This window comes from Erinaceus europaeus, chromosome 16 (genome assembly GCF_950295315.1).
Source record: "Erinaceus europaeus chromosome 16, mEriEur2.1, whole genome shotgun sequence".
NCBI classification, from domain to species: domain Eukaryota; kingdom Metazoa; phylum Chordata; class Mammalia; order Eulipotyphla; family Erinaceidae; genus Erinaceus; species Erinaceus europaeus.
In genome coordinates, this window is record NC_080177.1 from 73,010,958 (window position 1) to 73,027,904 (window position 16,947).

At 43.6% G+C, this 16,947-nt stretch overlaps 1 protein-coding gene across 2 annotated transcripts in view; it reads left to right on the forward strand.

The window, feature by feature from the left end:
• PRORP (protein only RNase P catalytic subunit) overlaps positions 1-16,306 on the forward strand; it is a 101,766-nt gene extending 85,460 nt beyond the window's left edge. Inside the window, exons 6-8 of one of the 2 annotated variants that reach the window (XM_060175421.1) lie at positions 9,770-9,906; positions 13,568-13,763; positions 15,741-16,306. In XM_060175421.1, coding sequence (XP_060031404.1) covers positions 9,770-9,906; positions 13,568-13,763; positions 15,741-15,872 — 465 coding nt within the window. In that variant the 3' untranslated portion in view covers positions 15,873-16,306. Of the gene's footprint in view, positions 1-7,317; positions 7,456-9,769; positions 9,907-13,567; positions 13,764-15,740 lie in introns of those variants that run through there. The other variant, XM_060175423.1, reaches the window with a different exon arrangement.
• The last annotated feature ends 641 nt before the right edge of the window (positions 16,307-16,947 follow it).

Below are 16,947 nucleotides of genomic sequence, written 5' to 3' on the forward strand. Positions count from 1 at the left end.
CCATCTGTTATGTAGAACTTCTCTCTGCTACAAGCAACATTTCTCAGATTTCTTTGGTTTTCCTGTAGTTCAAACTAGTATTTCTTTTTTTTTTAAAAAAATTCTTTTTAATGTTTATTTATTTTCCCTTTTGTTGCCTTTTGTTTTTCATTGTTGTTGTTGTAGTTATTATTGTTGTTGTTGATGATGTCGTTGTTGGATAGGACAGAGAGAAATGGAGAGAGGAGGGGAAGACAAAGGGGGAAAGACAGACACCTGCAGACCTGCTTCACCGCCTGTGAAGTGACTCCCCTGCAGGTGGGGAGCCGGGAGCTCTAACTGGGACCCTTATGCCGGTCATTGCACTTTATGCCACGTGCGCTTAACCTGCTGTGCTACCGCCCAACTCCCTCATCTCCAGTCTTATCTCTGGGACTTCCTATGTCTTCCTCCTACACCTGTGTTTGAGCCACAATCGATAGCTTATAGTTCCTTGAATTTGGCACACTGTTAAAGAGTCCACCTTCAACATGTTGCTCCTTGTCCTTGGAAACTACCATTGCTTGCCTGGATAATTCATCTGTAAGCTCAGTTATCTATCACTCCTATAGAGAGTTCCCGACCGCCCCCAGTCTGGTTTAAGTCTGTGTGTGTGTGTGTGTGTGTGTGTGTGTGTGGTTTATTTCAAACGTTATAAGATAATAGGGGCAGTGCTGTGGTGTTGCTCCCTTTCTCTTTCTCAAAAAAAAAAAAAAAAAAGGAAAAATAATTGCTCTGGGGTCTGGGGAGATAGCGTAATGGTTATGCAGAAAAAACTCATGCCTGAGTGTGTGAGATCTCTAGTTCAATCCTCAGCACCACCACACAGCAGATCTGAGCAGTACTACAGAGTCCATCTCCCTTTCCTTCTCCTTTCTCTCTCTGTCTCTCATAAATAAATATTGGGGAAAAAATTAACTCAGGAAGGTAGCTCAGCAGTGTGAGTACCTGGGTTCATTCCCAGACATTGCAAAAAGCATACAAACAGAAACACAAAAACAGATTCTGGTTGTAAAGACTAAAAAATGACTCATATATATTAGCATTGGTTGAACATTTGACATTAAGGCATTATTGATTTTTCTCTTAGATGTAATAATGATATGCTTTTTATTTTAAAGAAGTCTTACCTTACAAATACATCTTGGGTCCAGGAGAGATAGCTCATCTGATAGAGTGCACACCTTAACATGTATGGGGACATGGTACCACATGGGAGTACCACAGATAACACCAGAAACATGGCACAGGCAATGGAGTGGTGCTCTGATGCCTGTCCTTTACAGTCCCTTAATACCCGAGTAAATAAACAAAACGAATGAAAAGGTCAGCCTGGGGGTAGTGAAATCTCAGATGCAAGAGGCCCTCAGTCAAAGACAGAAATGCATTCAGACATACTCACAGATGATATGATATTGTAAGAGAGCAGCAGCCTGCCCTTTCTTCACCCCAAGTTCCAGCCCTGTCTAATCATGCAGTTCCCCTAGCAAGCTAGATCCTGTTCTCATCTGTTTTCCAAGTTTCTCTCTCTCTTTTCTCTTCTCCTTCTCCTTTTTTTTTTTTTTAACCAGAGCACTGATCAGCTCTGGTTTATGGTGGTATGGGAGATTGAACCTGTGACTTAGCAGCCTCAGGCGTGACAGTCTGTTTGCATAACCATTATGCTATCTACCCCCACCCCTCTTTTTTTTTTTTTTAACAAAACAATAGATACCTTTACCACTTGCTACACTTAGGAAATTTCAAGCGTTTTGAGAGTTATGAGCCAGGAACTGTGACTCAAGATCAGAAATTCTGAGAAGTAGATACTTGGCCATTTGAATGACCATATACTTAGCTCATAGAAATCACAATGTTGCAGTGCCTCTTATTAATGGGATCATACAACATGTGTCCTTTTGTATCTGGCTTCTTTAACTTAAATATAATGCCACTAGGACTCATCCATATAAAAAACCTTGTTTCCCCTATAGGCCTGAACTATCCATTATATGCATACACATTCTATTTATCATCTGTTGATGAGCAGTAGGGTTGTTAAGTATTCTTCTGTGTGAAATACATTAGTGTTTCTTGTCTTTTTGAAGAACTGACAGAGAATTCTACTATCTGTAGACAAGAGTCTTCTGAGGCCCACAGTCCACAAACCTAGGAAGTACCACAGGCTGTGGGGAAGAAGTTAAAAATACATAGAGAGAGAACGGAAGTCCCACTGCTGTTTGGGATTGCTCAAAAAAGCTCTTGCTTCCATTGGCTTCTCCTGCCTTCCCTGCACAATTCTACTTCCTGAGTATTCCCACACAGTTATTTCTATCACACGTAGCCTTGCCAGACATATTTTTACCCTAAACTCAGGAACCACCTTTCCTCAGTTTGCCAATACTAGTTGTGTCACTTATGAGAAAAAGTTAAAAAAGAAAAAAGAAAAAAAACCTCTTCCCTATAGTGAATAAACCAAATTAGGATGGAAACCAGACCTGAACATGTTTGAATCAAATGTCTGTTCCCACTCTTCTGGGTTTTCTCTTCTTCTCCTCCTTCTCCTTCTCCTTCTCCTTCTCCTCCTCCTCCTCCTCCTCCTCTTTTTAAATTGCTTCTTTTAAAAATTGATTAACAAGAGTGAGAATTGGAACAACACTTTTTTATATGCAGTGTCAGGGTTCGAACTCAGTACCTCACACTTGCAAGTCGTGCATTCTATCCACAGTGTCACCTCCCAAGATGCCCTTTATATGTTTGAGGGAGAAATAACAGATAGACCATTAAAATTTAGAGGCCCATAAGATAGCTCACCTGAGTAGTTCTCTGACCCTCACTGCACTGGGGGAAGCTTCAGTACTTTCCCATTATTCTTTATTTATTTTAATGTGTGTGTGTGTGTGTGTGTGTGAGAGAGAGACACTCACATAGAGCATAGAGGAAGATACAGAAACACCAGAGCCCTGCTCAGTTTTGGCTTATGGTGGTGCAAGGGGCTGAACCTGGGACTTCAGAGACTCAGGCATGAAAGTCTTCTGCAGAAGCATTATGCCGTCTCTAGCCCTGTCTCTGTTTTTCTATCTGAAAAAATGTTGACTCAGAGTAATAAAGCTCTGATGATGACCAAAAAAAAAAAAAAAAAAGCCAGAAAATTGCGTTTAGTCCAGACACCCAGAATAAAGCAAATATTGTGAGAAAGGGAAAATATTTAAAAAGAAAGGAAAAATGAAATGGCAGCAAATATAGAAGGCAAAAATCCAGTTTGGGAGAGACAAAAGTAAGAGTTCCAAGGCGATTTATCAAAGTTGAGGAAACTGGGTGTTGAGGAGCAGGGAGGGAAGTGAGATAGAATCTCAGATTAACCTTCAGACACTGGGAACCCAGGAGACCTGACTAATTCTGGAATCAATTTGTAATTTTAGATGTTCCCTAGAATGAGTTTATTTTTGCTCTACTTTGTATCTTAGGTTCCTTTAGACAAGCCCACAGTCTACTGATATATAAGTTCTCCAAGTTCAAAACAGCACAGATAACTGCTTCTCTGGTCTGACTACTCTGAGCTCAAGGACATCCTTGTTCCACTCACACATCTGTCTGTAGCTATTCTGGCTAGTCTCGGGTAGACTTCAACCATGCTGTACATATTTGGTCACTTTATGCCACATAACCCCTTTATCCTCCCTTAAAAGACCCAGTTTACCTGGGTCCATGCTCCCAGAGGGCTAGAGTATGGGAAAGCTATCAGGGGAGGGGGTGGGATATGGAGATCGGGTGGTGGGAATTGTGTGGAGTTGTACCCCTCCTATCCTATGGTTTTGTTAATGTCTCCTTTTCTTAAATAAATAATTAAATTAAATAATTTTTTAAAAGACTCAATTTAATTTTGACTTTTTATCTACTTTTTAATTTTTATTTATTTATTTATTTATTTTTCCCTCTAGGGTTATTGCTGGGTTTTGGTGTCTGCACTATGAATCCACTGCTCCTGAAGGCTATTTTTTCCCCTTTTGTTGCCCTTGTTTTTATTGTTATTGTTGTTGTTGCTGTCATTGTTGGATAAAACAGAGAGAAATGGAGAGAGGAGGGGAAGACAGAGAGAGGGAGGGAAAGACAGACACCTGCAGACCTGCTTCACCGCCTGTGAAGCGACTCCCCTGCAGGTGGGGAGACAGGGGCTTGAACCAGGATCCTTACGTAGGTCCTTGCGCTTTGCACCATGTGCGCTTAACCTGCTGCACTACCACTCGGCCCTCTACTTTTTAATTTTCAGATTATAAATTTATATGCAGATTTAAGTAATAATAGAGAGGATTGGGGAGAGAGCTCTCTCATATGTAAGTCTCCAACACGATTTAAGTTGTATAAGAAATCTCTTTTTATTGAGGGGATTAATGGTATACAGTAGATACAGTTGTCGGTACGTGTGTAAAATTTCTCAGTTTTCTCCAAAACACTCTCACCCCCAACCTAGGTCCTCTTCCACCATAGTGCATCAGGACCTGAAACCCCCCCCACCCTCACACCCCCACACCCCTACACTCCCAGCCCTTTACTTTGGTGCAATACATCAAACCAAGTTCAAGTTCTACTTTATGTTTCCCCTTTCTGTGTAACAAATATTTATAAAGAAACTGGGGGGTGGGAGTCGGTCGGCAACACACTGGGTTAAGCTCACATAGTACAAAGCTTAAGGACCTGCTTAAGGATCCTGGTTCAAACTCCCAGTTTGAGCCCCTGGCTCCCCACCTTTGGCGGGGGGGGGGTGCTTCACAAGTGGTGAAGCAGGTCTGCAGGTATCTATCTTTCTCTCTCCCTATCTTCCCCTCCCCTCTCAATTTCTCTTGGTCCTATCAAAAAAAAAAAGGAAAAAAATGGCCACAGGAGCAATAGATTCATAGTGTAGGCACCGAGCACTAGTGATAGCCCTGGAGGCAGAAAGAAACTGCCTGGACCACAGAGATAGCTTACCAGGTAGAAAAAAACAAGCCTTGCTGTGTACACAGCCCAGATTCGAACTCTGGACACTACATAAAGGATTCTGCAACATTGAAAGAAGTTTGGTGCTGTGTTGTCTCTTGTCTGTGGTCTATCTGTCATTACCCGAATGAGTGAAGAGTGGCCAGGAGTGGTACAGTCTTGCAAGTATGAGGGCTGGGTGGTGGCTCACCTGCTTGAGAACACACGTTACAGTGCACAAGGACCCAGGTTCAAGCCCCCAGTCCCCACCTGCAGGTGGAAGGCTTTACAAGTGGTGAAGCAGAGTTGCAGGTGTGTCTCTCTTCCTCTCTATCACCCCCTTCCCTCTCAATTTCTAGCTGTCTTACCCAATAATTAAAGATAATTTTTTAAAAAAATTTTTAATCTTGCATGTATAAGGCCCTAGATTTGCAAACAAAAAAAGAGGTAGTGGTATGTGTATACATAATAGAATACTGCTCAGCTATGGGCAATGATGGCATCTCACCCTTTGCTAAAACATGGATAGAACTGAAAGCAATTATGCTGAGCAAAATAACTCCGAGAAGGTATACCAGATGGTTGATCTTGTATGTGGAATATATGAATGCAAGGGAGCAGACAAAGCTAATGAGAGCAAGCCCTTAGACTGCCTACAGAACTGAGGGCACCAAGTGGGGAAAAAGAAAGGAAAGTCAACAGACTTTGCTCATAGGCGCGCCTGGCAACATTTGTCAGGAAGAGATGTGAAGCTGTGCTTCCCAAACATAGAGCTGATCATTGCCCTGGTATATCCCTCTCCCTTCCCCCTCCCTACTCTCATTAAAAAATTAAAAATGGGGGAGTCAGGTGGCAGCACAGCGAGTTAAGCTAGCATGTGGCGCAAAGTGCAAGGACCAGTGGAAGGATCCCAGTTCAAGCCCCCCGGCTCCCCACCTGCAGTGGAGTTGCTTTACAAGTGGTGAAGCAGGTCTGCAAGTATCTTTCTTTCTCTCCCCCTCTCTGTCTTCCCCTCCTCTCTCCATTTCTCTCTGTCCTATCCAACAACAACATCTATAATAACTACAACAATAAAATAACAAGGGCAACAAAAGGGAATAAATAAATATTTTTATAAAAATAAATAAAAATGGGAGTTGGGTGATAGCACAGTGAGTTAAGAGCAGGTGGTGCAAAGCGCAAGGACCAGTGTAAGGATCCTGGTTCGAGCCCCCCAGCTCCCCACCTGCAGGGGAGTCACTTCACAAGCAGTGAAGCAGGTCTGCAGGTGTCTATCTTTCTCTCCCCCTCTGTGTCTTCCCCTCCTCTCTCCATTTCTCTCTGTCCTGTCCAACAACAACAACAGTAATAACTACAGTAATAAAACAACAAGGGCAACAAAAGGAAATTTCTATCTCCCCCTCCTTTTTCAATTTCTCTCTGCCCTGTCCAATAAAGTGGAAAAAATAGCCTCCAGGAGCAGTGGATTCATAGCACTGGCATGGAGCCCCAGCGATAACCCTGAAGGCCAAAAAGAGAGAACGAGAGAGAGAGAGAGAGAGAGAAACAGAGAGAGAAAGAAACAGAATGAAAGCATTCCTGGTACATGTGATGCTGGGTATCGAACTTGGGTCCTCATTCTTAAGAGCCCAACTCTTATCCACTGTGCCACCTCCAAAATGCTGATTTTAAGTTTTTGTGAGACTTAGATCAAGGTTCATCTTTTATACATGGATGCCCAATTCTTCATTTGTTGAGGTCTGTTTTTTCCTTAGCATAACTGAGTGAATTCTGATTCATCTATTCTGCTCCGTTGATCTGCCACTAAGTCTCTTTCCCTCCCTGCTAAAATCTGTCTCTAATTATGTTGTTAGAGATTATGCCTACCATTTCTTTTTCTGTTATCTGTTTTCATTCTGTTTGGTTCTTCCATGCCTTCAGTGGGCTACTTGAACTTTCTTTTTTTAATTCCAGTTTTATGTATTGATAGTGATTTTTTTTTTGCCTTTTATCTATAGTATTTTAGTGTATCTCTGCAGAGCATATTAGTAGTACTGACTATATATGGTACTACACATACACATACACATAATATATGCAGCTCTAAGTATTAAATATTATACAGTATTTTTATGTAGATGCACATTACACAGTCTGTTAATGGACACATTTGAACAGGTTTCCTGATCCTTTGACCAGAAAGAATAGGCCTTTGTTGGCATCTTTTTTTACTCATTAACAGTCCTAGTTACAGACTTCTTCAGCCTTAACCATAGAATATATAAAGCAAGAAAGAAACTCCAAGGAACTGATCAATATGACATTCCTCATGTCCTGAGTTCCCTTGTCAGTCTTCCTTTCTACCTCTAAGTCTCGTTTTTACAGCTAGCATACGGGTTCTCGTTGTACTTACTGAGGGACAGACACAGGAAGAAGAGCACCTACTTCACCTTCCCAGAAGTGGAAATCCCTCCCAGTTATAATTTTGATCTAACACAGATGAGGTGAATTTCCTTTTTCTTTATTTGTCTGAGCAAACATGACCCTAGAGGAAGTAAACTCTACACTAGAGGAAGTGAACTCCCAGCCAGACTGTCATAGAGTTTCAGGCAGGTACTTTTATTCTGTGTACCTGCCTCCGTGTGTGTGTGTGTGTGTGTGTGTGTGTGTGTGTGTGTGTTCCTTTTGTTTGCATTCTGCTGCTGGAAAAGGCCGACAGGAAAGTGGCTGCTGAGAAAGGCCTCTCAGCCACCAGGTGGTGCCCCAGAGTAGTTTTGCCTAAGCCCTTTCTGCTCTTTAATTCAGTATTTGTAAGCTCTGGGCTGCTTATCTAAACCAAATAGAACTGAGAATACCTCACTGCAATTTTTCTTTTTTTCTTTTTTTCTTTTTTTTTTATTAAAGAAAGGATTAATTAACAAAACCATAGGGTAGGAGGGGTACAACTCCACACAATTCCCACCGCCCAATCTCCATATCCCACCCCCTCCCCGATAGCTTTCCCATTCTCTATCCCTCTGGGAGCATGGACCCAGGGTCATTGAGGGTACTGCAATTTTTCTTTAAGCTGCGTCTTCCCACTTACATAGAAACACAAGCAGTCTCAAACATTTCTTTAACGTTGTGTTTATAGCCTTACAGTTGTGTGGGGTGATTGGTGTGGAACTCTTGTCTTGACTAGTGTCTCCTGTGCTCCCGGCTTGCCTCTTCCAGCCCTCCCATCCCACCTGTCCTTTAGATTCATTCGAACCTTTAATCCACTGATATTTATCTTTCTTTTCTTCTTTCACTATTATTTGTTTTTATGTTTTGTTATCCCCCCAAAAAAAAAACCAGCACACTGCTCAGCTCTGGTTTATGGTGATGCTGGGGTGGGGGGAGGGTGGGACCTGGGACCCACTCTCACTTTTTGGGTTCAGAGTCTTGAAAGTCTGGGGTCACTCCAGCTGTTCCAAGTCTAAACTGTATGAGTTTAGGGCAGTTGCCACCTCTCTGTGCCTCAGTCGCCCTGTGTATGTGATGTGGGTGCTGATGTTACTCATGTGACAGCATTGTGCAGATCAAAGGGGCAGATTTAGTAAGATGCCTAGAACAGGACAAGGCCATAGGTAAGGGCTGTGTGTGTTAGCTGTCCTCTGAGTGGTCAGTCCCCGCCTCTCCCCAGACCTGCTTTTCAACTTGCAGACACGTTCAAATTGTTTTTATCTCTCAGATAATCTGAACTTTCTCTTCCTATTTCCCCACCTATCTGACTGCCATTTTCTCTCTCTGCTCCTTTAAACAGCAAAGCTTTTATTTTCACCTTCAGTCCTCTTACTTTCAGCTGGATGGCTAATGTGGATTGCCGTTTGCTAGCTCATGTGCTCACTCTGAGCCAGACAGTGCCACTGGACTCCTTAAAAGCCTCACCCAGGAATACAATCTCTATGTTTTCATGAAATATTTAGTAGTTCAAATGGAAGTTGTATTCCAGTGGAAACTTCTGCAGGAAGGGCTGGGCGGTAGCTCAGCTGGCAGAGCACACACAACATCACACGGGAACCTTGCCTGGAGCCCCTGCACCTGCGCAGGGAGGTTTCACGAGCAGTGAAGCAGTGCTGTGGCGTCTCTTCTTGTTACATTTCTGTCTCTCATCCTCTACCTGTCGGGGCGTGGAGGGAGCAGGAAAGGCACAAGGCCTCAGAAAAGCCCAGGCAGAAACAGACGTCCAGACAAGCAGGCCAGGCAGTGGTTGGTGCACAGGCATCAACAAGCTCAAGGACCCTGGGTTTCTTTTAATATTTATTTATTTTCCCTTATGTTGCCCTTGTTTTTATTATTATTGTACTTATCATTGTTGTTGCTGTTGGTGTCGTTATTGTTAGATAGGACAGAGAGAAATGGAGAGAGGAAGGGAAGATGGGGGGGTGAGAAAGATAGACACCTGCAGACCTGCTTCACCACTTGCGAAGTGACTCCCCTGCAGGTGGGGAGCCGGGGGCTCACACCCTTCCCTCTCAATGTCTGGCTGTCTCTATCCAATAAATAAATAAAGATAAAAAAAATTAAAAGTAAAATAAGAAAAGAAAAGGCCTGGGTCCAGTGTACCATAGCTCAGTCAGTGTGCAGGGATTAAACATCACTGTGTCCTAGATTTGAGATTACCTGGTACCCCAGCACCAGCTAGATGAGACATTACTATGTCTTCAGGCTTACAACGATGAACAATGATTTGAAGGAGTGTTTCCCTACCCCTCACCAAAAAGAGTGTTTCGCCCTTGAGTTTGCCTACTGGAAGCGTCTGTCCACTTCATTGACAGTCTTCCCTTGACCTTGTTGTCTGTCTTTATGTTTCCAGCTCTTGGAGGTTGTTTCTCAGCTGGCAAAGCAGAACCTGCGGCTCCTGGTCCTGGGTCGAAAGCATATGCTCCGGTGGAAAAAGCAGGAGATAGAAATGGTGCAAAAGCTAGCCAGATGTTTCTTTACTGACAACATGTAAGTGCTGACGGTGCCCATAGAGCAGCACACTAGGTCTCAGCTAGCTGCTTGTTGTTAACCTACTTTGCCATTTGTAAGTCTCTGTGTGTATATGTGTGTTTACGTATGTAAATTCTTCTCATTCAGAAAAAGAATTATTTATGGAACCTTTCAGAAATAATTTCTACAATAGGATAAATTTAAATAGACGAGGTAATCAGTATAAAGGAGACATGGAAGGGAGAAAAAGCCAGAAGTGAGACTAGTACTCAGAATGCAAGTCCAAGTGCAAGTGCAAGGTCCCGACCAGATCATTAAACAAATAGTTTACAAATAGGAACATGTCTGTGTTCTTAGAGAAATAGTGGTGACCAAGTTCCTGCCCAGGTAGTGTTAATTCCAGGCAGTGATCAGTTCCAGGAAGATAAGAAGGCAGAGTGAGCAGAAGGTAGAAAAGGAATGGGCAGTGAGTAAGTCAGGGTGTGGTAGACGCGGGAGTGGGTAGGAAAGGCCTTTGGGATGGGCGCATGGGAAGGGAAGGAGTGTGTCACTTAAGAAAGGGAGAGGGAGGGACGGTGGGAAAAATACACAAGTACAGGGAACAAGTGCTTAACAATCCCTGCAGCCGAATCCCCCGTACCACCATAAGCCAGAGCTGAGCAGTGCTCTGGTGGGGTGGGGGGGGAGAAGGAGGAGGAGGAGGAAGGAATGAATGAATGAAGGGAGGGAGGGAGGGAGCAAACTAGTGAGACTGTGAGGCAGTCTAGCAGCAAGATGAAAACTAGTAGGTCCTGGGGTCAGAGCAAATGGCAGCAAGGACCAAATTACAGAGGACTTTGTGGGCTCTGGTTGACAAGCAATGAATTTGGATTTATTCTGGAAATACAGGGCGTGCTCCTATGAGCTACAATTTCCTACACATTGAAAGGTCCATGAAAGCATGGTGGCAAAATGAGTAATGTCTGCAAAGAAAACGGGCAGCAGCTGCCCTCCACAGCACACTTCTAACACGCATGTAGAATTTCGGGCTCTTCCCACCTTTCCATGAGTCATGCGTGTGCCTCGGCCCGAAGTCTAATTGAGTGGGATGACTTCAAGATTTGCCAGTATTCCCCAAATCATTCATCTGGTTTATTTATTTATTTATTTATTTTATACACTGAATCTTATTGGGCTGGGGAGACGACATAATGGTTATAAAAGATTTTCATGCCTGAGGCACCAAAGGTTCAGGTTCAATCCCCAGCACCACCAGAAGCCGGAGTTGAGTGGTCCTCTGGTAAAAATTAATTAACTAGTTAATTAATTAATTAAAATTATGAGAGAAGGTTTCATATGAGAGAGAGAAACCCGAGTACCACCCCAGCTGATCTGTTTCCTGGGTCATAGAATGCTTATTATTTTTTTTTTAACTGCAGTAGAGCTATGGTGTGGTGTTTCTCTCTCTTTCTTTTACATTTTTAAATTTATTTTTTTATAAACTTATTTATTGGATAGAGACAGCCAGAAATTGAGAGGGAAGGGGGAGATAATGAGGGAGGGAGGGAGGGAGAGAGAGAGAGGAAGAGAGAGAGAGAGAGAGAGACACCTGCAGCAGCACTGCTTCACTACTTGTGAAGCTTTCCTCCTGCAGGTGGGGACTAAGGACTCGAACCTGGGTCCTTGCTCATTGTAACATTTATGCTCAACCAGGTGCGCCACCACCTGGCCCCAGTATGGTGTTTCTCCCTCTTCCTCTGTGTCTCGTTTTTCTCTCTTTCTTTAGGGGACGTTAGGGGACTGGGAGCCACCAGGAACAGTGACATTGAGCAGGTACCAAAGCCCCAGCAGCAAAAAGTCCACTTTTAGCTTTGAAAGAAATATTATCGTGGGGGCCAGGCGGTGGCGCACCTGGTTAAGCGCTCACATTACAGTGCGCAAGGACCCAGTTTCAAGCCCCTGGTCCCCACCTGTAGGGAGGAAAGCTTCAGGAGTGGTAAAGCAGGGCTGCAGGTGTCTCTCTCTCTATCCCTTTTCCCTCTCAATTTCTGACGGTCTCTATCCAATAAATAAATAAAGACAATAAGAAATTTTAAAAAGAAATATTAGCCTACCCTTACAGCATTATGAATGTTTCTTGAATTTGAGTGAAGAAGAGGAAAGGTGCGTTGTGTGGTAGATGAAGCAAAGAGGAAAAACACCCAAGAACACGGAATCAGTTCTTGAGTGTGAAGACAGAATTATTGTTAGACTTCTCTCTAGTGGGAGAGCCCATTTGAGCTGTTAAAGAATCCCAAAACAAAATAAAACAAAAAAGAATCCCAAAACAGGGAGTCGGGTGGTAGCGCAGCAGTTTAAACGCAGGTAGCGTAAAGCACAAGGACCAGCATAAGAATCCTGGTTCGAGCCCCTGGCTCCCCACCTGCAGGGGAGTCGCTTCACAGGCGGTGAAACAGGTCTGCAGGTGTCTATCTTCCTCTCCCCCTCTCTGTCTTCCCCTCCTCTCTACATTTCTCTCTGTCCTATCCAACAACAATGACATCAATAACAACAATAAAAACAAGGGCAACAAAAAGGAATAAAAATATATATTTTAAAAAGAATCCCAACGCTTAGTGGTTTGCTTCCCTCTTACCCTCTTTCTTCCCATCTGTGTTTTAAATATTGTTACCGACCAGCTAAGGATTTGCAAGTGGTTTCTTTTTGCTGTTGTTGCCACCAGGGCTATTGCTGGGACTTGGTGCCTGCATGAGAGGAAAGGAGAGTGGGCATCAGGTGGTGGTACACCCATTTAAGCGTACATATTACCAAGCCTAAGGACCTGGGTTGGAGCCCCTGCTTCCCATCTGTACAGGGTCCACTTCACGAGCGGTGTTTATCTCTCCCTCTCTCTATTTCCCTGTCGTCTCTCAATTTCTCTCTATCCTATTAGTAAAAATTACGGGGGAAATAAACTGGCCACCAAGAGCAGTGGATCTGTAGTGCTGGCAGCAAACTCTAGTGATAATCCTACAGACAAAAAAAAAAAAAAAAAAAAGTGGGGAAGAAGAGAGAGAGACACCTGCATCACTGCTCCTGCAGCTGCCTCCACCCAACCTCCCTCGCCACAGGTGAGACTGGGGACTGGAACCTAGATCCTCGTGTATGCTAATGTGTGTGCTTTACCAGGCATGCCACCACATACACACACATCAGAGCATTTTTGCACCATCTTATGCAGTGCCAGGAATTGAATCCATGCATGTCCTTATACATGCAAAACATGCCCTGTATTGCTGAAACAGCTCCTGTTCATGATTTATCACTGAGATCATGTCAATTCAGAAAGCAAAGCACCCCTGAAGAAAGTAGGATAGAAATTGAAAAAGCCTGGTGAAGAATGTAGTGCTTCACCTGGTTGAGCGCACACACTACAGTGCGCCAGGACCCAGGTTCGAGCCCCCTGTCCCCACCTGCAGGGGGAGAGCTTTGCGATTGGTGAGGCAGGGCTGCAGGTCTCTATCTATCTATCTATCTATCTATCTATCTATCTATCTATCTATCTATCTGTCTGTCTATCTATCTATATCTTTATCTCTCCCTTCCCTCTCAATTTCTGTCTGTCTTTATCCAATAAATAAAGATAATAGAAGCAAGCAAAGAATGTAGTGCTCTATGTCCCGGGGTGTGCCTGATTGTGTTCTTTCTTATCCTGGTTCAGCTCAGAGGATGACCCCTTCCTCCTGTATGCAACACTGCACTCCGGGAACCAGTGCAAGTTCATCACACATGATCTGTTGCGGGACCACAAGGCCTGCCTGCCGGATGCCAGGAGTCAGCGCCTCTTCTTTAAGTGGCAGCAGGGACATCAGCTGGCAATTACTAAAGTAGTCCGAGGAGCAAGATTAACCTTCCAGGTAATTGAACCACAGAGACAGATCCCAGAGCACTGTTTCACCATATGGGTGCTAGGGATCAAACCACAGCTCACGCCTGTGTGTCCTGTGCTATGCCTACTAGGCTTCCTCCCCAAACACCTTTCAGGTATGCTGTCTGTTCTCTACAGAATGTTCACCGAGGGAGCCAGGCAGTGGTGCACCCAGCTATGCACACACAGTGCTAAGCACAAAGACCCATCTCAAGGATCTGGGTTTGAGCCCCCGCTCCCCACCTGCAGAAGGAATTCTTCACAGGTGGTGAAGCAGAACTGAGGGTTTCTCTCTTTCTCTCCCCCTCTTTGGCTCCCTTCTCCTCTCCATTTCTCTCTGTCCTGGCCAATAAAATGGAAAAAATGGTTGCCAGGAGCATTGGATTTATAGTACTAGCACTGAGTGAGTCCCAGCCATAACCCTGGAGGCAAAAAAAAACAAAAAAGCAAAACACCCAGAATGTTCACAGAGTCAAGTGTAAGTATACAGTAACAATGTGGCATCTGTGGGAAAATGCTGCAGCTAGTTGCATATCCTCAGTGCTTTATTTTTCTCAGTTCCAGTTTTTAGAATTAGCCAGTTCTAGAAACATGGTGCTAACAGAATGCATTTTGTATTCCGTTAGCACATTGCTGGACCTATTGAAAACACCTGAGTTGTCATTGCTGCTGCTTCAATCATACTTTTATCATCAGTTAAAACTCCTCACGTCTTCTTCATTTTCCTGCCTGTTCACAATAGCTCAGAACTCCTTGTCCCTTATGACACGTCAGACTTCTCCAATCATGCCTGTTGCCTGCCCTTTGACTGCATGGTCTTATGTGAGGTTTCCTTTGCTTCTACTTTAGATTTCTGTAAGTCCAAGAATGCCTCTTGTGGTTGAGGAGAGAGCATAAGGGTTATGCAAGAAGATAATGAACCAGCTGATGAACCAGAGTCTCAGGTTAAGTCTCTTGCATCACTACTGGCCAGAAATGATTGGTATTTAAACAAACAAACAAAACCTAGTGTGAAACAAAGGGAAAAAGATCCAAAAGTGATTTATTGTTACTGAAAGAAGGTTCACGTTCAATCCCCTGAACCACCATAAACCAGAGCTGAGCAATGCTCTGGTTAAAACCAAGCAGGGCCCACCTGCAGGGGAGTCGCTTCAACAGGCCCTGAAACAGGTCTGCAAGTGTCTTTCTCTCCCCCTCTCTGTCTTCCCCTCCTCTCTTCATTTCTCTCTGTCCTATCCAACAATGATGACAACAATAATAACTGCAAGAATAAAACAAGGGCAACAAGAGGGAATAAATAAATAAATAAAATAAAATAAAATAAAATAAAAAAAACACGGGGCCAGGTGGATAGCACACCAGGTTAAGCACACATAATAGGAAGCACAAAGAGCAGCCAGAAGGATCCTGGTTCAAGCCCCTGGTGCCTCGCCTGCAGGAGGGTTTGCTTCACAAGTGGTGAAGCAGGTCTGCAGGTATCTATCTTTCTCTCCCCCTCCTCTCAATTTTTCTCTGTCCTAGCCAACAACAACAAAAATGGGGGAAAGAATGGCAGCCAGGAGCAGTAGGTTTGTAAGTGCAGGCACTAGCCCCAGCGATAACCCTAGAAGAAAAAAAATTTGAAGTATTCTTGGATATGGAACTGGAGAAAGGAAGTGACTGAATTATGGATAAAGATTCGCCATGAGTTAGTAATGATTGCAGCTGGGCAATGGGTTTCTCTACCCTACAAATATGATGCACCTATAAAGTCCTTAACTTAAAAAATAATCTCTCACCCCCCCCCCGAAAATAGGAATTCTTAACACGATTCATTTTCACAGACTAGCTGTTCTTTGTAAGTGTATCAAGACAAAGTATGCATTCAGAAGTCTTTGAAACAAACTGAGAAGTTGCCAGCAAAGAAAACGGCTAGGTAGCCCTTTATTTTTGTTCTCAATGTTTGGTTCCATTTTCAATTGAACAGCCTTCTCTCAACCATGACACCGTGGTGCAAACAACTGGAGACTCATGGCATATACCGTACGATGAGGACCCGGTGAAACGATCTTCCTTTGAAGTGCCAACCAAGTGGCTTTGCCTTCACAGAAAGACATAAAGACTCTAGCCCTTGGGGGCTAGGCGATGGTCCACCTAGTTAAGAGTACATAGTTCTAAGCATAAGGACCCACTCAAGGATCTGGTTCGAGCTCCCGGCTCCCCACCTGCAGGAGGGACACTTCATAAGCTGTGAAGCAGGTTTGCAAGTGTCTACCTTTCTCTCTCCTCTATCTCTGATTCCTCTTTCAATTTCTCTCTGTCCTATCCAGTTAAAATGGGGGATGGCCACCAGGAGCAGTGGATTCATAGTGCTGGCACCAAGCCCCAGCGATAATCCTGGAAGCAAAAACAACTCAAATCCTCAGCCTAAATTTGTGTGGGGATGCCCTTCTGGTTGACATCTAGACTTTCAAGTCAGTGCTTACTTAGAGCACTGCTTCTGTTCTGTTTGATCCAATTGGTTTGTATATCAATAAATTAATTTTTAATTAAGTGTGATGTGATATATTTTCTATCTTATTAGTGATTTACAAAATTACAAAATAACCATTTCTACCACCAGAGTTCTGTGTCCCCATTTCTTCCATTAGAAACTATAGTGGTCCCCCCAAGGTCACAGATAAGAGTTGATTATTAATTATTATTAATTAATAATTATTAATTACTATTAATTCTATAACTGTCTGTCTGTTTATATTTTTGCCCATTTTTTCTATAGTCCTGCCTTCTTTTTTAAGTCACACCTACACCTATTACTATTTCCAAATGTCCTTCCTTTTTTCCTCTTCTCTCTGCGGGTCCTGATGGAATTGGGGTTCAGAGCCCTCTGGTCATCTTCCCCTAACATTTCTCTGCCTCTGGGAGTATGGAGCAAAATTCTTTTGGGGGTGCAGCAGGTAAGAGTTCTGGCTTCTGTAATTGCTTCTCTGCTGGACATGGACATATGGTTGATCCATACCCCGCAGCTTGTTTCTGTCTTTCCCTAGTGAGGCGGGGCTGTGGAGAGGTGGGGTTTGGGGGCACATTGGTGAGGTTGTCTGCCTATGGAGTTCAGGATGGAATCTGTGTGAAAGGCAGTAAGTTATGAGGCAGAACAAAATACTTAGTAAATAAGGACCAGAAAGTAGTAATAA